General features: G+C 34.9%; 1 protein-coding gene across 4 annotated transcripts in view; it reads right to left on the bottom strand.

Annotated features, from left to right (window-relative positions):
* The window catches only part of Art1 (arginine methyltransferase 1), a 181,488-nt gene that overhangs the window by 22,782 nt on the left and 134,971 nt on the right, over positions 1-23,735 (bottom strand). For all 4 annotated transcript variants that reach the window (XM_090414717.1, XM_090414715.1, XM_090414714.1 and 1 more), the window contains one exon: positions 9,204-9,354. In XM_090414717.1, coding sequence (XP_090270843.1) covers positions 9,204-9,354 — 151 coding nt within the window. The remainder of the gene's footprint in view (positions 1-9,203; positions 9,355-23,735) is intronic.

Raw genomic sequence — 23,735 nt, 5'->3', positions numbered from 1 at the left:
AGACTAAGTATTGCTTGCTATAATGCCCCATTGACACCGTATAACTGTAGCGTATTGAATAGCTTCTCTCTTGGCACCTTGTCATATGCCTTTTCCAAATCGACAAAACTTAAATACAGATATTTGTTATATTCCCATAATTTCTCCACTATTTGTCGTAAAGTGAAGATCTGATCATGACAGCCTCCAATTGACCTGAATCCAGCTTGTTCTTCGCCAAGCTTTTCTTCAACAATTCTTCTCAACCATTTCTCAAATATACTTGCATACATCTTACCAGGAACACTCAGTAGGGATATATCTCTGTAGTTCTTGCATTCAGTTTTATTTCCTTTCTTATATATGGGTAGTATGAGAGCTCTATTCCAATCATCGGGAATTTGTCCCTCTGTCCAGGCATTCTGAACTATGCAGTGCAACCACTGTAAGACTTTTATATCACCATACTTCAGCATTTCTGGTCGAATATCATCTACTCCTGCTGCCTTTCCACATTTCAAGCCTTTGATGGCTTTTTCTATTTCAAGTATGGATATGTATTCCTGACTGCATGCCTGGTCAGTTTTTTATCACTGTGCTGTCATCACTGCTTGTTTCATTTAGCAAATTTTCAAAGTAACTACTCCATACTTCAAGAATATCTTTTTCTCTTGTTTTCATGTCACCTTTATCATCTCTAACTCCTTTTAAGGGGTGCTTAAGGGTCAAAGCTATATAACTGAGAGGAGACCTCCACATAGCCTTTAAAGGAATGCGGAGAACCGACCAGGGCTTCTGACCTAATGTCCAATCCTCACCTTCTCGTGGTGCACCCTGTTGGGTATCTACTTTGATACTGAACGAACGAGGATGGGCTGGCAATTTGAGATTTAGCCGACCAAATTGTATTCTTATTGGTTAAACCAAAATAAAAAATGATGGTACAAAATGACAAAATTTCATGCCAGCTGGGGCGTCGCACTGTTAAACAAGGCCCCCGTTGTTTTCGCCAGGGAACCAGGGCGAACAGCGAAAAGTCAGCTACTGGAACAAATCTGAAAACAAACCCCAACTCAACATCACCAGAGTTAAAGATCGGTACTATCAACATAAGAAGCCTGAATGGCAAAGAAATGGAGCTAGCTGAGGAATTAGATAAGTACCAGATCGACATAATAGGGGTGACTGAAACAAAAAAGACCAAAACTGGTGAGATCTTTCTGAGCAATAAATACAAAATGTTATATTCAGGAAATGACAATCATGGAAAAGAAGGAGTAGCCATAGTATTCAACACAAAATATGAGACTAATCTTCTTGAATGGCAGTCAGTCTCAAGTAGAGTAATGTGGGCAAATATGAGAATGGGGAACTGGACAATGAGACTTATTTGTGCCTATGGTCCCACAGAAGGTTCTACTAAGGTAGAAGTGGAGGAATTTTTTGAGGCTTTAGAAAAATCAACTGACACAATGAAAAAGGAAAAGTTGGTCCTTGTTGGGGATCTAAATAGCAGAGTAGGAAATGATTGTGAGACATACAAACATATTTTGGGAAAATTTGGAGAAAAGAGCAAAGCTAATAATAATGGCAAATATCTGTTGGATTTCAGCTCAGGACATGGACTGGTTATTACTAACACCATGTTCCAACATAAAAATGTGCACAAATTCACATGGAGAGAAGAGGCTAGGAATAAGAAAAGTCTCATTGACTATGTTATTGTTGATAGTGATGTTTTCTCCCTGGTGCAGGACACCAGAGTGTACAGAGGATTTGAAATTGGAAGTGATCACTATTTAGTCTTGAGCAGGATAAAATTGAATTTCATATTGAAAAGAATAACATGTAAGAAAGTTTTAAAGCGAATAAAAGTTGAGCAGCTCTCAGATGTGAACTGTAGACTAAAATACAGAAAGATTATTGAAAAGAAAATGAAAGAGTTTGAGAACAGGAATCAAACCTTGGAGATTCAGTGGCAAACTCTGAAGAAAACATTGATTGATTTTGCCAGAAAGGAATGTGGTGAGGTTGTCTGCAAGGATAAAAAAATCAGAACTCCCTGGTGGACACAGGAAGTTAAATAGGCAGTGAAGGAAAAGAAGAAAGCATATCAAAAGTTCCTGGCAAATAAGTCAGCTTTTACTCTTACAGAATACAGAGACAAATGTAAGAAAGCTAAACAGTGTGTAAAACTAGCTAAACAAAAGTCATGGGAGGACTTTGGCAAGAATATAGAAAATAAATATCAAGAAGGTGGCAAAATTTTCTGGAGGTTGTTGAAGAAGCTTAGGAATGGAGGAAAGAGTGCTGTAAAAGGAGTTAGAGATGATAAAGGTGACATGAAAACAGGAGAAAAAGATATCCTTGAAGTATGGAGTAATTACTTTGAAAAACTGCTAAATGAAACAAGCAGTGATGACAGCAGTGATAAAAAAACACTGACCAGGCATGCAGTCAGGAATACATATCCATACTTGAAGTAGAAAAAGCCATCAAAGGCTTGAAATGTGGAAAGGCAGCAGGAGTAGATGATATTCGATCAGAAATGCTGAAGTATGGTGGTATAAAAGTCTTACAGTGGCTGCACTGCATAGTTCAGAAAGCCTGGATAGATGGACGAATTCCCGATGATTGGAGTAGAGCTCTCATAGTACCCATATATAAAAATGGAAATAAAACTGAATGTAAGAATTACAGAAGTATTTCCCTACTGAGTGTTCCTGGCAAGATCTATGCAAGTATATTTGAGAAACGGTTGAGAAGAATTGTGGAAGAAAAGCTTGGTGAAGAACAAGCTGGATTCAGGCCAAATAGAGGCTGTCAGGATCAGATCTTCACTTTACGACAAATAGTCAAGAAAGCATGGGAATACAACAAAGATCTGTATTTAAGTTTTGTCGATTTGGAAAAGGCATATGACAAGGTGCCAAGAGAGAAGCTATTCAATACGCTGCAGTTATATGGTGTCAATGGGGCATTATATCAAGCAATACTTAGTCTTTATTTGAGTTGTAAGTCAGCAGTTAGAATTGAAGGAAGTAAAGGAAGATGGTTTAATGTTAAATCTGGTGTGAGACAACAATGTACATTATCCCCTCCGTTATTCATTATCTATATGGATCACGTTATGAAGGAAAGTGGTATTAAACATGATATCAAAATCGGAGATGTTAATATCAGCTCTTTGCTTTATGCGGATGATGTTATACTTCTAAATAAATCCGCTACAGGTCTGCAAGATTCTCTGACTAAATTGAATAGCTGTTGTAATAGATATGGTATGAAGGTCAGCAACAAAAAGACAAAGACAATGAAAATAGGCAGAATCATTGAAAATGTCAACTGTGTTGTGAATGGAGAACCTGTGGAACAAGTAAAACATTTCAGCTACTTAGGCACGATTTTTACTGAAGATGGTAAATTAAATATAGAAATAGACAACAGAATCAGCAAAGCTGGTATGGTGGGAAGTCAATTGAACAAATTCATATGGAATAAGAAAGAAATTAGTCGGAACACTAAATTAGCTGTATACAAGACAGTGTTCAAACCAGTTTTAACTTATGGATCTGACAGCTGGGTCAGAAGTAAAACACTTGACCAAAGACTATAGACCGCAGATATGAGAGTCCTGAGAAAGATTAGAGGCGTGAACAGATGGCATCAATGGCAATATCATATTAAAAATGAGGATATTAGGAAAGAACTTGACATTGTCAGCATCCAGGAATGCGTTAGCAGAGCTAATCTCAGGTGGTATGATCACTTAAATAGAATGGGAGAGGAAAGATTAGCAAAACAAGTGTTCTCTGCCAGGTTGGCAGTAAAACGACCCAGAGGAAGACCAAGATATAGGTGGATTGATACGGTACAAAGTGCCTTAGACGATAGAAATATAACATCTGACAATGTTGGAGTCTTGACAAGTAACAGACTGATTTGGAGGAAAATTGTAGATAGGAAGTTAGTAATGATGTAATTTTTTCATGTAGTACTGTCATATCCTGTACACCCCTTGAGGGTACATGGCAGGAATTTGATGATGATGATGAACTCCTTTTACAGCACTCTTTCCTCCATTCCTAAGCTTTATCAACAACCTCCAGAATATTTTGCCACCTTCTTGATATTTATTTTTTATGTTCTTGCCAAAGTCTTCCCATGACTTTTGTTTAGCTAGTTTTACACACTATTTAGCTTTCTTACATTTGTCTCTGTATTCTCTAAGAGCACAAGATGACTTATTTGCCAGGAACTTTTGATATGCTTTCTTCTTTTCCTTCACTGCCTCTTTAACTTCCTGTGTCCACCATGGAGTTCTAATTTTTCTATTCTTACAGACAACTTCAAGATATAAATAAAAATCGCAAAATATTTAAAAATAACAGGTGTAATTAACTCTATATTTAAACCAAACCTAGTTCAAAAACAAACCAGGCTAAAAGTATACAATACATTACCCTTACCGGTCTTAATGTATGGAAGCGAAATCTGGACAATAAAACAAAAAGACAAACAAAGATTAACAACAGCAGAAATGAAGTTTATGAGAAAAACTGCAAAGTATGCTCTATTTGATCACAAAAGAAACGAAGATATTATGAAAGAATTAAACCAAGAACCAGTAATAGAAAAAATTAAAATATAAGCATAAATGGATGGAACACGTTCAAAGAATGAAAACAGAAAGATACCAAAACAAGCCTTAAAGTACAAGCCATTAGGAAAAAGAAAACCAGGACGTCCTCTTAAACTATTCAACGATGACTTCTAAGGCCGGAACAGGCCATGCTAGGCCTAAATCCTTGATACGTATGATGATGATGACAGAATAACTTCACCACGTGTCTCTAGCTGAATCAATCAGGGTTTTCTTCAAGGCTTGGCACTGAATCTCCAAGGTTTGGTTCCTGTTCTCAAACTCTTTCATTTTTCCTTCAATAATCTTTGTGTATTTAGTCTACAGTTCACATCTGAGGTCTGCTCAACTTTTATTCGCTTTAGAACTTTCTTACATGTTTGCATTCTATGTTGCAAAAACTGTTTTTAAGTCACTGACGATAGTCTGTTAATTTCAAATGAAATATATGGTAGTAGATTTAATAAACAATACTTTTACCCTGTGTTTTTGTGTATATGTTACGGTCCGAGTAATTAATCAGCTTAAATTAATAAGTACTGGCTATTATTAATGCAAACCAAATAATGAGGTTAAAGTAAATAACTTACAAGAATTAATCACATGAACTGGTAATTATTAATACTTCCCAACTATTAATGATAAATGTAATAATTTTCAATATGCTAAGTTTGAGGGAGGGTGGAGAAGTACCACATGACTCCTGGCTTTGGAAATTTATTTCTGTTGGTTTCTGATATACACTTAAACGCATGTTGAACATTGTGCGCAATTAATCTAATTATGTGTTGATTAAGTGAAAACTCGTGCAATTTTCCGTAATGTTTTTTTCCCTCTTTTTTTTTTGTCGAAAGTGCTAACGAAGAAGCATCACAGATACATCTTCATAATAGATTTGTTTTTAGGTAGATAACCATAATAGACAAGTTCGTTAATTGTCAGCTGGACACGTGTTCATAATTTTGTGAGTCCGCTCTATCGATTGGCTGTTTTCATTATGAAATTTTACATTTTTAGAGAAAATTACACGTGACTCCCGGCTTCATCTCCCTGCCCTGGAAGAAGCTTAGTACCCATTACTACGTTAATGGGAGAGGTTGCTTTTTCTTATTTATGTCAGTCCCCAGTAAGTGTGTACATTTCTCCACTTTTTCATTGATTTTACATAGCCATAAGTATAATGGGAGATTTAGAAATAATGAGAACATGATTTAACGACTAAGTTAATATGTTGAGATCAAAAAAAGGGAAAAAGAATCAGTTATTCACAAGAGAAGAGTATTATTCATTTTTAGCGAAAGTTAAAAAGCACAAAGAGGTTCCCAGCAAAACGCCCAAAGATTATCAACGGTTATTAAAATATGATATTGTAAAAATTGGAAATGTTGAAAAACTTGTCGTACCTGTTAAAATTGAAAGAGACCTATTATGTATTACACTTTCTTGGAGGAAAATTTTCATTTAATTCATGATCATTCACTTATATTGCCATCGGCCATGGAGGACGAAACAGAATGATGAAAGAGCTAAATAGAAGTATAAGAACAACACAGCTGAAATTGTTACGATATATTTGAATCTTTGTGAACCCTGCCAAAAAAATTGAGCATTCCAAAAAAAAAGGCTTGTTGTTAAACCAATAGCAGCGAATTATTAATAATTACGTAAGTTATTTGGTTTAAAATATTTTTTATAAAACATGTGTTTTTACATTTACCAGACTCCTCTAGGAATTATTAATAATTACCGGTTCATGTGATTAATTCTTGTAAATTATTTACTTTAACCACGTTATTTCGTTTGTATTAATAATAGCCGGTAACTATTAATAATAACCAGATTTATTATATTATCCGTAACATATATACTGTATAGTGCTTTGTATTCTCCTTCACATAAAACACTTTACGGTAGGGGTTCTCAATGTGGTGTATGCACACCCCTTGGGGGTACGTGGTAAAATTTTGAGAACTGAGTGACGAAACGTGGCACTGCAGTTCATGTCTATACACGTTTCTCAATCCTCCCTCCCATTCTCTATCTGATAAACCTACTGAACAGCTGATCACCCAGTCAAAACAGTCATTCTCAGTGAGTGAATGCGCCTTCTTACTGCTTATAATAAATTTAGTTTAATCCTTTATCCAAGTGTGAGCAAACAGAGTTTGCACCTGAAAGTATCTTCAGGACTGGGGTAAGGTGGTACAACACCAGGACAACTCGTTGCAAAGGTGGAGCAAGCTACCAACACTCCTGTCTCAGTATCTCCTATAATGCAAAACACATATCCTTGCGGATATGTCTAATGTTATGCATTAAGGGAAGGGCCACTACCCAGACTAGTTTCGACCTTTATTGAGGTCTCTTCAGTGGGAGCCAGGCCCAAGCTGAGATACCAGGCAGAAGCATTCACAGGTCATCTCTACCTATAGGAGTTGCCAAACGGTGTGCCACCTTTTTATTAAATTACTCTGGATTTAGAGAAAGATGTTGAAAGTTTATTTTTCACTTGGTCAGACTATAATTTTGGAATATAAGTTTGGCAGCTCCTATAGGAGAAGATGACCTTGCTAATGCTTCTGCCTGATATCTCCACTTGGGCCTGGCTCCCACTGAAGAGACCTCAATAAAGGTCGAAACTAGTCTGGGTAGTGGCCCTTCCCTTAATGCATAACATTTAACATATCCACAAGGAGGTGTGTTTTGCATTATAGGAGATACTGAGATAGGAGTGTTGGTTGCTTGCTCCACCTTTGCAACGAGTTGCCCTGGTGTTGTACCACCTTACCCCAGTCCTGAAGATACTTTCAGGCGCAAACTCTGTTTGCTCACACTTGGATAAAGGATTAAACTAAATTTAGTATACTCTAACCAAGTGAAAAATAAACTTTCAACTTCTTACTGCTCTATGTATTTGTTGTGATTTATTTCACTTGCCAAGCTTAAAGTTATTTTTACTCTTCAGTTTACTGTGAAGTTAAATGAATGTGTTTCTAAAGTGCCTTGAAATATGGATAATTAAGGATAAAAGTAATGTGGAGCTGGAGCTGATTACTTCTGTCTACGACTACGTCATCATCCCATGTGAGTAAAGAGATGGATTCAGTAGTGACTAAAAGAACATTAAATATTCGAGTGATAAAAAATTAAAAAACGAAATATCATGAATCATATTTACAATTTGGCTTTACATGGGCAGAAAATTTAGTACAACCAAATCCACAATGTGTTGTTTGCTTCGAAGTCCTGTCACGAAATTCTATGAAACTGTCACTTTGAAACAAAACACGAGCATTTAAAAAATAAGCCCTTAAGCAGTAGAAAAACCATAATTAAGCATTTTTCTGGTGTAGAAGAAAATGAAAGTGCACTTAAAGCATCTTACAAAGTAAGCCTTCAAACTGCCAAAGCTGGAAAGGCTCGCACAATAGGGGAGTCACTGATTCTTCTGTAGTGGAAGAAATAGCTTCTTGTATATTTGGTCAAAAAGAGGCAAACCTTGTCAGAACCATTCCTTTGTGAAATGACAGTTTCCAACAGAATTAAAGATATGGCCTGTAATATTAAGGACCAACTCATTCAAGCTATTCAATGTAGCTCATGGTTTGCCATACAAGTGGATGAGCTGACAGATTTAGCTGGGCTAGCTCAATTACTTGATTTTGTGTATCGAAAATTCCAGGATGCAATATTTGAAGATATTTTATTTTGTAAGCCCTCAAAACTTCTACTACAGGTGAGGATATTTTTAATATGATTGATTCATTTTTTGTCGAAAACAGCCTGGAATGGAAAAATTATATTTCTGTATGTGCTGACAGAGCAAAAGCAATTATTGGTTATTGCTTTGATATATTTTGATCTGCTAGTCCTCTGATATATGGTGAAACCAATATATCAGAGGACTAGCAGATCAAATAAAACAAGTTGCACCAGAATGTCTACCTTAGCAAGATAATCCCAACCACTGATAAACTGTGCAAGTATAAACAAGCGCAAACATCTCGCTGATTACCCAGTAAAATGTTTATAATTTTATAAGATTTGTTAAATTGTTTATGTCACTCTTTGCGTTTATCGATATATGTAATTTATGAATACAAAAGTTAATGTGTATATGTTTTATTTTATCCCATTGTTATACTATAATCGGTTTTATCCATCTATACAAAGGATATGGCCACTTTTTTGGGGGGGGGGGGGAGTGAAGCATAAAAGGTTGAGAACCACTGCTTTAGGGAAACACTATTCTAGTTGTTAACATACTTGGCAATGAAAGAGCCATTGCCGATTGTCTATCTTGAATGTCTAAAGGCTGCTTTTAGGACAGACGGATGGACGGACAGACATGAATTTTTAACTGCAAAGTAGCATAATGAATACAGTAACATATTTAATATCAACATAAACTAGCTATATTAAAAATATGAACAATGATCTAATACATGTAAAAAACAGGATCCGGACCAGTTTATTGGATAATATAAATTCTGGCTTGTTTTACATAATGCTGCACCATTATTCATATTTTTGGTATGCCTGACATATATTTCTCTAAAAAGTTTAGCAAATGGGTTATTACCTGTAGAAAATCCAGTCCTTTTGTGGCATTTAGTGAATTCTACATTAAAGAATGTCACAAAAGCTTGAATATAATCATCTCTTCTTACACCAAGATGGAATGGAGATTTAAAACTTAAATCTTCTGTTTTCACAGTATAAAGATCAACTTCCTAATTTAAAAAAAGAAAAGAAAAAAAGCTTTGCTAACAATCAAATATTTTATTTTCATTTTGACTTAAGGAAAAAAGTACTTATATTTGTATATGCTCAATATAAGAACATTGGATTGCTTTCATTTTAATCAAAATACTTTACATCTCTACAGCCCAAATTAAGTCTTCTGGATTTCTTGCCTTCCAGCCTGTCTGTTCCAAAACTTTACTTCTCCAGTTTGGACATTGAAATATGAAAGATATTAGTCAGCTATCTTGACTAATAATGTCTATCCATCTTGTTCTAGGTTTCCCTTTTGGTCTTTTACTATTTATGGTCTTCTTAAGGTTACTGTCATTTTGCTATATGAAAAACATGTCCTGTGCATTGCATATGCTACAATTTACTATGATATTGATTATATCTGATACTCCAGAGACAATTATCATTCAATAGGCAAAATATTTTTCTAAGGATTTTCCTTTTGAAATCTGAATTTTTGGTACAACCATATGTTGTACTAAGCATGGAGAATTTGACTTTTGAAGTCAAATTCACCACCCTTGGCATAAATATCCAGATTTCACATCCATAAGTAATAACTAGACTAATTATCGATTTATATATATATATATATATATATATATATATCATGCGAATTCATTTTTATTCGGTTGGAATATTATGAAAAAGTTTTAATGACTGTTACCAAGAGATAAAAAGATCTATTTAAAAAGATACTACTAGTTTACTAGTTTCGTTGAATAGATCAACATCCTCAGGTATCACAATCAAAGAAATATATATTAAAAAAAAAAAAAATACAGACTTAAAATTGTAATAACAGAACAAGTATAAAAAGACAGTAGCGTGTTTGAAAAACAAATGCGAGTATGAGTTCCAAACAAACGTATACTACGCGCTATCGCGAGTGCGCCAGTACTGAACAGAAGCAACGTGTGCATCAGAGAGATTGTAACTCAAGCTGTTGTTGATATGAGAGGAATCCAGAGAAATTTCCCTGGATTCGACAATCTTTCTTTCGAGTTCATCGTAGCACACATGGATGTTAGAAGTTTGAGTCCAGTTTACAATGTGTTGGCGGCCTTCGTCTGAGTTAGCTGAAAAGAGAACGTGGCTAGAGAGAGCGCTAGCCCTAGTCCTGTTATAGGAGATATCTCTACGGTGTTATCCAATATATATATTTGGATAACCAAGTTATTTTAACTCCTAATCCCAAGTATGCAAACAATTAAGTTTGCGCCTGAAACAAAGTTCAAGTCTAAAGATGATACAACACCAGGGCAACTCATTGTAAAGGTGGGTAAAGCTCTGATCACTATTCTTAGTATTTTCCCATAATGTAAAGCACATCTCACTAGAAGATGTATACTGCAATGCATTATGGGTGGGGTCACTACCCAGACCAGTTTCAACCTTTTTTGAGGTCTCCTCAGTGAGTAGCTAGACCCTAAATACCAAGGTTATAGTAATACGGAGCCTTATCAACTCCTATAGAAGTTGCAACAAGGTGTTTTTATTTTTAATAAAAATCTCTGGAGGAGATACAGATGTAATAAATTTTTTACCTTTACCAGAGCTTTACCCACCTTCATAATGAGTTGCCCTGGTGTTGTATCATCTTTAGACTTGAACTTTGTTTCAGGCGCAAACTTCATTGTTTGGATACTTGGGATTAGGAGTTAAAATAACCAAGTTTATAAAATAACTTGGTTATCCTAATATACAATATCCCCAAGGTAAAAAATTTATTACATATACATATATATATATATATATTTTTTTTTTTTTTACTTTTGCCTTCCAATGAACATCTTTTGAACTGTGTACACATGAGAGAGAACAGAAAGCCTGATTATCTCTCTTTATCCTTTCACTTTCACCATTTTATTTGGTTGGCTAGTGATCATCACCTCTAATATTTAATTTGTTCTACTTTTTCCATTTCAAGGTTCCCAATTTTTATACTTGTATCATTTAATTGATTCTGGCTGGTAGCAATCTTTTTTTTTTTTTTTTTTTGTTTCTTTTTTGGTGATTAATTTTTAGCAGTATCTGTTGTGCCGATTTTTTTGTTTTCCAATTTCTTTTGCTTTCTGTTTGATTCTTGATATGACGTTAATGTCATCTGCATATGCTAAAATTTGCACCGATTTGTTTTTTAGTGTCTTCAGTATCTATTGGCAATGATTGGATAACGTATTCCAAAGCTAAGTTAAAAAATTTATTGGAGCTACAGCTTACCTTGTTTTAATCTTTGAGCTACTGGAAAGAGGTCTGTTAAATCATTTTGTATCCCCAAAATGCATTTGAATTTTCCATTAACCTTAATAAGTCTTACTAGCTTATATGGTATTCCAAAGTACATGTAATCTCATATACTTTCCTTCTATTAATGCTGTCATACGACTGTTGGAAATCAACAAAAATCTGATGAATATTTATATCTAATGCCCAACATTTCTCTAATAAATTGTTTAACCATAACTGAAGCCTCACTGGTAGACACCTCCATAAATACCGTACTTACTCGTGAATATCTCGCACCCCTGATTTTATTTTACAAAAAAAGAAATTGACAAACATTTCACATATACCTCACACACCAAAAAAAGTTTCAACAGAAATGCCTGATTATTCTTGTAATTACTGCAGATGGAAGAAAGTTGCCTCTTAACATAACATGCAATTGGAAAACAGTGCTAAAAGGGAAATTTCACTTCCTGAAATTCATGTAAGAGTTCAAGAAAAAGGGTGGATGGATGGTACCATGGTTCAAGATTGGATTGTTTGGAGCAGCTTGGGATAAACCGCCCAGGGCCTTATTTTGACAGCCAGCTTTCCTCGTGTGGGATAGTTTCCACGGACACTTAGGACCTGAAATAGTAAAACAACTTTCAGATAGTGAAGACCGGCCTGGCCATTATTCTTGGTGGTCATTGCACCCTGTCTACAGTCCTTGGATATATTGGTCAACAAACCATTGAAGGACCGAGTATGAAAATTCTACAGAGTGGATGACTCCTGACTACAGCAGGGCAGATGAAGAGACCATCATTAGAACTGTTGTATAACTGAATTTTGAGAGATTGGGACATGATTTTGCCAGAAAATAATTGCCAAGATTTATTTTTAAAAGCATCTCTAATGCCCTGAATGACGTCATTTAGGTTGATGGCTTTGACAATACACATGAGGAAACCGCTCTCAAGGCCAGAAGTAGTGATAGCGAACAGGAGATTCTTGGTAAATCAAACCCATTTTCAGTGTTTGTTAAATCATGGCAATATTATGATTCCAAAATTATAAAATGATAAGCAATAATGAAACTGTTTTAATTTAATTACAAAGCATTGTCGCCAAAGCTTCAAATATATTGCATGATAAAGGTGAGCAGCCAATCACATAAATAACATTGACAATTAAAATTTAAATTCATTCATTTTATAAATATTGTGAGCAATTATAAATTATAATGAATGCTGAGGATTTAATTATAAATGTCTATTTAGTTTTTTCCTGAAAAACTTTAGTTTCCGAAAATCCCTGCATATATTTCGCACCACAATTTTTTAACTTTAATTTAGGGGGAAAAAGTGTGTGTTGTATTCAAGTAAATATGGTATATAACAGAGAAATACTTGTATAATTTCCACGAACTGTTTTGTCATTCTCTTTATGTATCAGGAACATCAGACTCTTTCTCCATTCTTTTGGGCATTTCTTCTTTCTTCCATATGATTAAAATCAATTCACATATTTTGTCTTCTAGTTTTTTTCCTCCTGCTTTCTTCAGTAACTCTGAAGGGATTTGCTGCTTCTGAGTGAATGTATTATATTGTTAAGCTCTTGCCTTGATGGCAGCTCTACACAACATCTTCAAAAGTAGTTGGTATATAGGGTTTAGTTGGTAATGTTCCTATTAAGCAATTCATGGAAATATGCTCTACATCTGTTTTTTTTTTTTTTGTTTTGTCTTGTTTAACATGTTTCATTGTCCATCTTTACATATATCTAGCCCAGACATAATATCCTCCTTTAATTTGCTTAATTGTATTATAAGCTTGTCTAAGATCGCTCGTTTCTTCATTTCTTGTTCTATTGTGCATATCATTTCATTAAGGGCTTGTCTTTTCTTCCTTTGACAGATATCTCCTTTCCTTTATATTTTCTTTTAATTGTAGTTGGTCTCCCAGTAAATTTTTGTATGCATTCTTCACCAAACTAATCCCTTTTCTTTTGCTTATTTTTGTATCTCAAAGTTTAATGTACGTCCAGATTCTTATCAAAATACTAATAATACTGAATTTACAATAAAGTAATTAATTTGATAGACTGACAATTGTATGTCAAGATGCTCTACAAATGTCTTATGTCAAAAAGTAGTATTTTGATTGCTATAGAGATATTAAATAAATAATTTAACTTCTCAGTCTCAAAGAAACTGGATTGTTTAGAATTAATGCTCAGTAGATGGTTAGTTTGAAGGAATGATTCTTCACAAATGAATTATTTTATACTGTGATGTTCAAACAGAAATAAACTGATGCATATCAAGCAGGTTTTTACATAACAATCTCACAAATGAGATGTGCAGTGTTCACCAGTCTGTGAAGTTTGTATATTTTTTCTAGAGTTAAGCAGCACAGTACTTTTCTTTCAGTTTTCTATACTGAATGCCTTAAACCATCAGGACAATTGCAGCTTCAAGAAAATCCAAATACTGGCATGCTCACAACAATCTATATCTGCAAAGACAAGTTGGATGGTTATTTAGATTATGGCAAAGCAATGAAGGCTATGATGCTGTAAACTGCATGTATTCTTAGGTTGGCTTATCCATTCTGTGGGAATGAAACTTTAGAATCTCCATGGAGTCTGGTTTTATTTGATTTACAGCTGAGACAACTAAAACCATAGGATGCAGATGTTATATTGTTTAACTGAGTGTTCTCTGTCTAGTTTATTTTGCAGTAGAATATGAAACCAAATCCAACTTCAGTCGAAAAGACTTTCATTGCATCCTAGGCTGGATTCAAACCAGGGTCTTTCCAACTAATATGACCACTTCCAACAGTACTATAGTAGCACCTGCTATGAACAGTTAATCAACACATGGATCCAATAAAAAAATAATAATAAAATAAATGTTCATTATTTGCTAATTTATCCCCCCCCATGAGGTTAAAATGTCAAAGCATGAATCCTATATAGCAAAAAGTATGAAAACAAATGTTCTTTGTCATTATTCAGCACATCAACAAGAGGTTGGGGGGGGGTGCGCTTTGTGGGTAACTGGTTAGAAATAAAGAACTATTGATATGTTCATACAGAGCTGTAAGTTGATGTACTCCATGTAGATGTCTTTGGGGAAAATAACTATGAAGAAGTCTGTTCCAAAGAACAAACACAGGAATAAGTAGGACAAAAAGAAGATGTGAATATGCTTCAATATATGAAGCTGAACTCTATATGGATGATGAACAGCAGCCAATTTGGTGCAGCCACTCCCATTTCCCATGACATATAGAAACTGTCATGAAAGTGATTATAGATTGAGCAGATGAGAGCACTATCTTTTTTTAAGCAAGCTGATTATCAGATGCCCATTCCATTATATGTTAGGAAGATTTGGGATTTATATAATAGGAGCAGCAGAGGTAACAAATATCTTTAATAGAAGAGGATACAGAGTGATTGTCCTAAAAGATAAAGTGTTAAGTCCAGAAAGAGAAATATGATCTTGACTGGAGGTACATAAATGTTATGAAAGATAAGGAGAAATGAAGAGAGAATTGTTTTGGTAACAGTGAAGTTGATAAGAGCTTACTCCACTGAAATGAAGTTATGGTCTGCTGAAGTAGCACCACTGCACATTATTCAGATAAGTCCTCATTTTTAGTAAATATTTATGATATCACCAATCATTAGTGATGGTATTTTCCATATTTTAGATTGTGTAGTTCAGTGTGTTTAATTGTGAATCTTATTACACGATATTGTTTAAACAGTATTCTACATGGCAACAATATATACGAGAAAAATGGTGGTCAAGACATAGTCAAAGATTTCAATAAAAGGGATTTTCTGCAATACAGTGTGTGTGTTCAATGTGTTCATTGTTGAGAGTGAACACTGGTGGTAAAATAGCAAGGGTGTTGTGTGTGTGTGTTGGAAATATTTCGTGAGCAAGAAATGTGAACTGTGTTGAAAGTGTGAGAATGAAGTATGTTAATGATTTTTGCCATGACAATGAAAGTATTGTAGAGAATGTAGTGGAAGAGGTGAGATAAATGGCTAAAAGTAATTCGGATGATGGGGTGACAGTGAAGAGAGAAACAGCATACTTATGCTATTGCACAGGACAAAACATGTGCTCAAGTGACTGAAGAAATGATTAGTATGTGGAACAGCAGGAATAAGAATGAAAGAAAAGTGAATGGGAAAGTATAAAGGTGCAAGAAACTGGAAATAAGGAGAAAGCATTGACCAAGGATTTGAGGATAAGAGGTGTAGTTAATGAGAAAGTGATTAAAACAAGTTTCCTAGATGTGAAACTCAAGGGATGTTAGTTTGCAGAAGAGAGAAATGAAAGAGCCTGTTTATTGTGGAAGGTACAAATGATTTCAAAAACGAGAAATATGCGATAAGAAAGATATGAAAGAGTTGTTGAAGAAGGTAAAAATGGGGAGTGAAAAAGTAAAGATTGTGAGTTTGCTGCCTTGTTGCGATAGGAGAGAAACAAGAAGCCGTTGACTGTTAATGATCAATGAAAAGAATTTTCCAGAGGAATGGTGTGCAGTTTATTGATATATGGATTGAATTCGATGGACAAAAGGACTTGTATATGCCTGATGAACTGCATTTGAATTGTTTTGTAGTTAGATGTTTGGAGAAAGCGTTGTTCAGTGAGAAACTGGAAATGCAAATTCAGGAAAACTAGAGGTACTGGGGGGGTTCCCGAATCTGAGTGAGTTGACAATGATATGCAAGATGCAACTATGGGTGTTGAAATGCATGTACATAGATGCCAGAAGTATCAGAAATTGAGCATTGGACAACCCAACTTAGCCCAAAAGTATAGGCATCAGGGAGAAGTTTTTGGCATTGGACAGCTCAACTTTGCTAAAAAAAATTATAGGTATCAGAGACCTGATTGACAGAAAATGCTATAGTTACAGGGATAGAATGTAAGGGATATTGTATTTCCAGAGAGGATATAGGGACTAGGACAGGAAAGGGGGGTATTACTAAGGATAGCTGAATTATAACCAACAAAAATAAAAGTTAAGAACATTTTCCTTAGATCAAAATCTTCTTAACTTTTATTTTTGTAAAAATAAAATAAATGAAATATACTGTTGGTTATAGTTCAGAGAAAGAAGTGGATGCCATGATAAGCAGTTAGTGCAGGCCAAGGGATTATCACACAGAGCATAGATATACACATTGGAAAGAGATGAAAATGGAATTTATATTATTATTATTATTATTAACCCAGCCATGCTTAGTGAAAACTTGACACGCCGGTCCCAAGTCCGGATAAATGGGGAGGGTTGAGCACAGGGCTAGCAACCCAGTCTCAGAAAAAAAATCTTTGCTATGCAAACTGAAACCTTCCAAAATGTGATACTGGATGAAGAAAATAGAACACAAACTGCCATGAACACGAGGCACCTCTGTGAAAGCAGAGGTGCGGAAGAAAGTGACAGACACCTTATCAAAAGACAAGCTTAGACTGGGATGTTGGAATGTTAGAACCATGTTCGAAACTGGGAAGACATACCAAGTCTCAAAAGTTATAGAAAAATATAGACTAGAAATAATGGGATTAAGCGAAATGAGATGGATAGGAACTGGAAAAATCAAATTAAACTCTGGTCACTACTTAATCTACTCTGGGAACCAAAATACGAATGACCACACAAAGGGAGTTACACTAATGATGACAAAGAAAGCTCATGGTGCACTAATGGAGTGGAACCCAATATCCGAAAGAATACCAAACGCTATATTTAAAGCCGGCAAAGCAGAACATCACAATAACTGCCATATATGCACCAACAAATGATGCGAACCAGAAAGAAAAGGATATTTTTTATAACATGCTACAGAGAAGCATAGAAACAACAAATAAAAAAGATATGTAACTTATAATTGGAAACTTTGATGCTAAGGTTGGAAATGATAATACTAATAAAGAAACTGTTATGGGAAAATATGCAGAAGGAGAAATAAACGAAAATGGAGAGTTACTTATAGACTTTTGTATGTTCAATCAGCTTGTAATAAGAGGGAGTCTCTTCAACATAAAAAATACACAAGTGGACATGGATAGCACCAGATAGAAAGACAAAGAACCAAATAGACCATGTACTTATATCAAGGAATTGGAGGAAATCACTCCTGGATGTCAGAGTTAAAAGAGGAGCAGAGGCATATTCAGATCACTTTCTCTTAACAGCTACCGTGAAAGTAAAAATATTTAAAAATAAACAAACAGTGCACAATAGGAAGAGGTTTAGAATTGAAAAACAAAAACAAAGAGATTATAAATAAATTTATAACAACTCTATAGGGTAAATGGGATAAACTTGAAAAAAGAGAAGGAGATAACATAGAGGGAAAATGGACTAAGGTTAAAGACATACTAATGAGCACATCAGAAAAGATATTGGGATTTCAAACTAATACAGACAAGGAATGGACATCAGAAAACACCAAATTAAAAACAGAGGAGAGATAGAATAAAAGAGAAACTGTTACAGATTGGCAAAAATGTTGAACAAGAACAAGCAGAAAGATATAGAGCAATTAACAAAGAAATAAAAAGAAGTGCAAGAAATTATAAAAGAAAATATAATCTAGCACAAGAGACAGAGGATAGTGCACATATAAACGATACTAGAAAATTGTATGATATTACAAGGAAATTAAGTGGAAAAAGAAACAAATGGATAGTCCCTATATACAATAAAGAAGGAAAACTATTATTAAATGAAAAAGAACAGATAAATAGATGGGTGGAATTCTTCTCAGAGAAATTTCAAAAAATGACTGATGGTGACCAGAGCCTAGAATTAAATTAACAAAATGCATCATTAGATATAAATTTGAACGAAATAACAAAAATAGAAATTACAAAAGCAATAACTCAGGTCAAAACAGGTAAAGCACCAGGCACAGACGACATACCAGGTGATATACTAAAAGCAAATCCAAAACTTATAGCAGAGATATTATATCCCTTACTAAATGAGATATGGCAGAAAGAAGAGTGGTCTAAGGAATGGAATATTGGATTACTGGTTAAATTACCCAAAAAAGGGAACCTATCTGAATGCAAAAACTGGAGAGATATAACATTGCTGAGTGTTATAAGTAAAATACTAGAAAGAATCAAAATAGAAACAGAAAAATAACTAAGACCAGAATGGGCAGGATTTAGAGCCAATAGATCATGCACCGACCACACTGCAACTTTACGAATTATCATAGAACAATCATTGGAATGGCAGGCAAGCTTATATTTAAATTTTATCGATTTTGAACAAGCTTTCAACAGTATAAACAGATCTTTCCTATGAAAATTACTTAGAAATTATAGATTTCCAGAAAAAATAATAAGAATAATTTAAAAAATGTATGAAGATTTTGAAATTAAAGTAATACATAGAAATACCCTATCAGAACCATTTAAGGAGTAAAGCAAGTTGTATACTCTCCCCTACTATGTTTTTAATTGTTGTAGACTGAGTGATGAGAAAAGTATCTCATGGAAATACAGAACTACAATGGTTACTTCAAAACCAACTCCACAATCTAGATTTTGCAGATGATATCTGCTTACTTTCACAGAAGCACCAATATATAGAACAAAAAACAACAACACTTGTAGAAACAGCCAAAAAAGTTGGTCTTAGGATAAATAAAAATAAAACAATGTTGATGAAAATAAATGCAAAACAAAATAAACAAATAACAATAGAAGAAATACTGCTTAAAGAAGTAGAACAATTCATATACCTTTGTTCAATAGTATTAATAAAAGGAGGAATTAATACTAATGAACAAAAGTATTAATAGTATTAATAAAAGGAGGAATTACTGAAAATATAAATAGAAGGAAACAGCTGGCTTATTCAACTTTCAACCAACTTATAAATATTTGGAAAAACAAGAATTTGTCTATAAAAACTAAAATGAGAATATATAACTCAAATGTAAAGGCAATACTAATGTATGGATCAGAAACTTGGATGTTAAACAAAAAGATAGTTAACAGTTCCCAGGTCTTCCTAAACAAGTGTTTAAGAATGATACCGGGAATATACTGGCCAAAACAAATATCAAACAAAGAACTACGGCAGAGAACAAACCAGAAACCCATGTTGCAACAGATAAGCGAAAGGAAATGGAGATGGTTGGGGCATGTGTTGAGGAAAGAAGATAAAATAATAGTAAAACAGGCTCCAGATTAGAACCCACAGGGTAAAAGAAGATGGGGAAGGCCAAGAGAAACATGGAAAAGAACAATACTGAAAGAAATAACAAATATTAATAAAAACTGGAACCAAATAAAAGCAGAAGCAAAAAACAGAGTCCGGTGGAAGACCTATGTTCCCAGGTGGAGTGAAGAGAATTAAGTAATTATTATTATTATCTGAAACAGCATGTGATGGGGGGGGGGGGGGAATCAGGGCTTTGAGAGTGCTGGATCTGGTAATGGCATCAGAAGATCTATTGCTAATTACAGTAGCTATTCTACTAACTAGGGAAAGTGACCATGCAGTCTTGTGCTGGGAGGTTGTTCAGTAAAGAAAGGGTTTACATGAAAGTACAAAGTTGATGATTATGATAAACTTAGGAAGTCTGGAGTAGTGGCATGGCATAAGAAGCTACAAGAAAAGAATGTCAGTAATACATCGAAAGTGGTCAGGGATTGTTTGAGAGAGAGCAAATAATCCCTGTGCAGTATCAGACTGCACACATGGAGTCAGGAATAATTTAAAAAACATTAGCAAGAATGTAAATGAAAAGATGATCAGCATGCTTATGAGCAATACAAGGTGGAAGAAGGGCGACTAGTTTGATAAGGAAGGCTAAATCAGATTAAGAGAATTAGCTAAGTAGGCCAAAGTACTTTTTTTTTTTTTTTTTTTTTTTGCTGTATAGCAAATAACATCCATACACATCTTCAACTCCAAACTACCGAACAAACTTATCGTATTCTTTTATTCCATCTACCTTTATTCTCTGGAATGATCATCCATCATACTGTTTATTCCATGAGTACAACCTCCAACGCTAAGAAACATATCGATAGGCTACCTTTTTTTTTTCCTTCTTAATTACTAGCCTGCCACTGTAGTAGTACAGATATCATCTTTCATGTGTGGGGTCATAAAAAAATAAGCATAAGTTTGGAACAAATGGGAATAGATATAAAACTGGTAGCATTGATGGGGTGGTTGACAAAGGGACATCAGAAAATAATATAAGGTGGGGTGGAATCATGGCAAACAAGTGTGACATGAAGTGCCTCAGGGCTCTGTACTAGGGCCACTATTCTTCATCATCAAATTCCTGCCATGTACCCTCAAGGGGTGTACAGGATATGACAGTACTACATGAAAAAATTACATCATTACTAACTTCCTATCTACAATTTTCCTCCAAATCAGTCTGTTACTTGTCAAGACTCCAACACTATCAGACCTTACATTTCTATCGTCTAAGGCACTTTGTACTGTATCAATCCACCTATATCTTGGTCTTCCTCTGGGTCGTTTTACTGCCAACCTGGCAGAGAACACCTGTTTTGCTAATCTTTCCTCTCCCATTCTATTTAAGTGACCATACCATCTGAGATTAGCTCTGCTAAAGCATTCCTGGATGCAGACAATGTCAAGTTCTTTCCTAATATCCTCATTTTTAATATGATATTGCCATTGATGCCATCTGTTCACGCCTCTAATCTTTCTCAGGACTCTCATATCTGCGGTCTCTAGTCTTTGGTCAAGTGTTTTACTTCTGACCCAGCTCTCAGATCCATCAGTTAAAATTGGTTTGAACACTGTCTTGTATACAGCTAATTTAGTGTTCCGACTAATTTCTTTCTTATTCCATATGAATTTATTCAATTGACTTCCCACCATACCAGCTTTGCTGATTCTGTTGTCTATTTCTATATTTAGTTTACCATCTTCAGTAAAAATTGTGCCTAAGTAGCTGAAATGTTTTACTTGTTCCACAGGTTCTCCATTCACAACACAGTTGACATTTTCAATGATTCTGCCTATTTTCATTGTCTTTGTCTTTTTATTACCGACCTTCATACCATATCTATTACAACAGCTATTCAATTTAGTCAGAGAATCTTGCAGACCTGTAGCGGATTTATTTAGAAGTATAACATCATCTGCATAAAGCAAAGAGCTAACATTAACATCTCCAATTTTCATATCAGGTTTAATACCACATTCCTTCATAATTGATCCATACAGATAATGAATAACAGAGGGGATAATGTACATCCTTGTCTCACACCAGATTTAACATTAAACCATCTTCCTGTACTTCCTTCAATTCTAACTGCTGACTCACAACTCAAATAAAGACTAAGTATCGCTTGATATAATGCCCCATTGACACCACATAACTGCAGCGTTTTGAATAGCTTCTCGCTTGGCACCATGTCATATGCCTTTTCCAAATCGACAAAACTTAAATACAGATCTTTGTTATATTCCCATGCTTTCTCGACTATTTGTCGTAAAGTGAAGATCTGATCCTGACAGCCTCTATTTGGCCTGAATCCAGCTTGTTCTTCACCAAGCTTTTCTTCCACAATTCTTCTCAACCGTTTCTCAAGTATACTTGCATAGATCTTGCCAGGAACACTCAGTAGGGAAATACCTCTGTAATTCTCACATTCAGTTTTATTTCCCTTTTTATATATGGGTACTATGAGAGCTCTACTCCAATCATCGGGAATTCGTCCCTCTGTCCAGGCTTTCTGAACTATGCAGTGCAGCCACTGTAAGACTCTTATACCACCATACATCAGCATTTCTGGTCGAATATCATCTACTCCAGCTGCCTTTCCACATTTCAAGCCTTTGATGGGTTTTTCTACTTCAAGTATGGATATGTATTCCTGACTGCATGCCTGGTCTGTGTTTTTTATCACTGTGCTGTCATCACTGCTTGTTTCATTTAGCAGTTTTTCAAAGTAATTACTCCATACTTCAAGGATATCTTTTTCTCCTGTTTTCATGTCACCTTTATCATCTCTAACTCCTTTTACAGCACTCTTTCCTCCATTCCTAAGCTTCTTCAACAACCTCCAGAAAATTTTGCCACCTTCTTGATATTTATTTTCTATATTCTTGCCAAAGTCCTCCCATGACTTTTGTTTAGCTAGTTTTACACACTGTTTAGCTTTCTTACATTTGTCTCTGTATTCTGTAAGAGTAAAAGCTGACTTATTTGCCAGGAACTTTTGATATGCTTTCTTCTTTTCCTTCACTGCCTATTTAACTTCCTGTGTCCACCAGGGAGTTCTGATTTTTTTATCCTTGCAGACAACCTCACCACATTCCTTTCTGGCAAAATCAATCAATGTTTTCTTCAGAGTTTGCCACTGAATCTCCAAGGTTTGATTCCTGTTCTCAAACTCTTTCATTTTCTTTTCAATAATATTTCTGTATTTTAGTCTACAGTTCACATCTGAGAGCTGCTCAACTTTTATTCGCTTTAAAACTTTCTTACATGTTATTCTTTTCAATATGAAATTCAATTTTATCCTGCTCAAGACTAAATAGTGATCACTTCCAATTTCAAATCCTCTGTACACTCTGGTGTCCTGCACCAAGGAGAAAACATCACTATCAACAATAACATAGTCAATGAGACTTTTCTTATTCCTAGCCTCTTCTCTCTATGTGAATTTGTGCACATCTTTATGTTGGAACATGGTGTTAGTAATAACCAGTCCATGTCCTGCGCAGAAATCCAACAGATATTTGCCATTATTATTAGCTTTGCTCTTTTCTCCAAATTTTCCCAAAATATTTTTGTATGTCTCACAATCATTTCCTACTCTGCTATTTAGATCCCCAACAAGGACCAACTTTTCCTTTTTCATTGTGTCAGTTGCTTTTTCTAAAGCCTCAAAAAATTCCTCCACTTCTACCTTAGTAGAACTTTCTGTGGGACCATAGGCACAAATAAGTCTCATTGTCCAGTTCCCCATTCTCATATTTGCCCACATTACTCTACTTGAGACTGACTGCCATTCAAGAAGATTAGCCTCGTATTTTGTGTTGAATACTATGGCTACTCCTCCTTTTCCTTGATTGTCATTGCCTGAATA

Source organism: Typopeltis vanoorti, chromosome 25 (genome assembly GCF_054136105.1).
Source record: "Typopeltis vanoorti isolate ZY-2024b chromosome 25, IOZ_Tvanoo_1.0, whole genome shotgun sequence".
Lineage (NCBI taxonomy): Eukaryota > Metazoa > Arthropoda > Arachnida > Uropygi > Thelyphonidae > Typopeltis > Typopeltis vanoorti.
The sequence above is the reverse complement of the archived record's forward strand: the minus strand, read 5'-3'. Positions and strand labels throughout refer to the sequence as shown.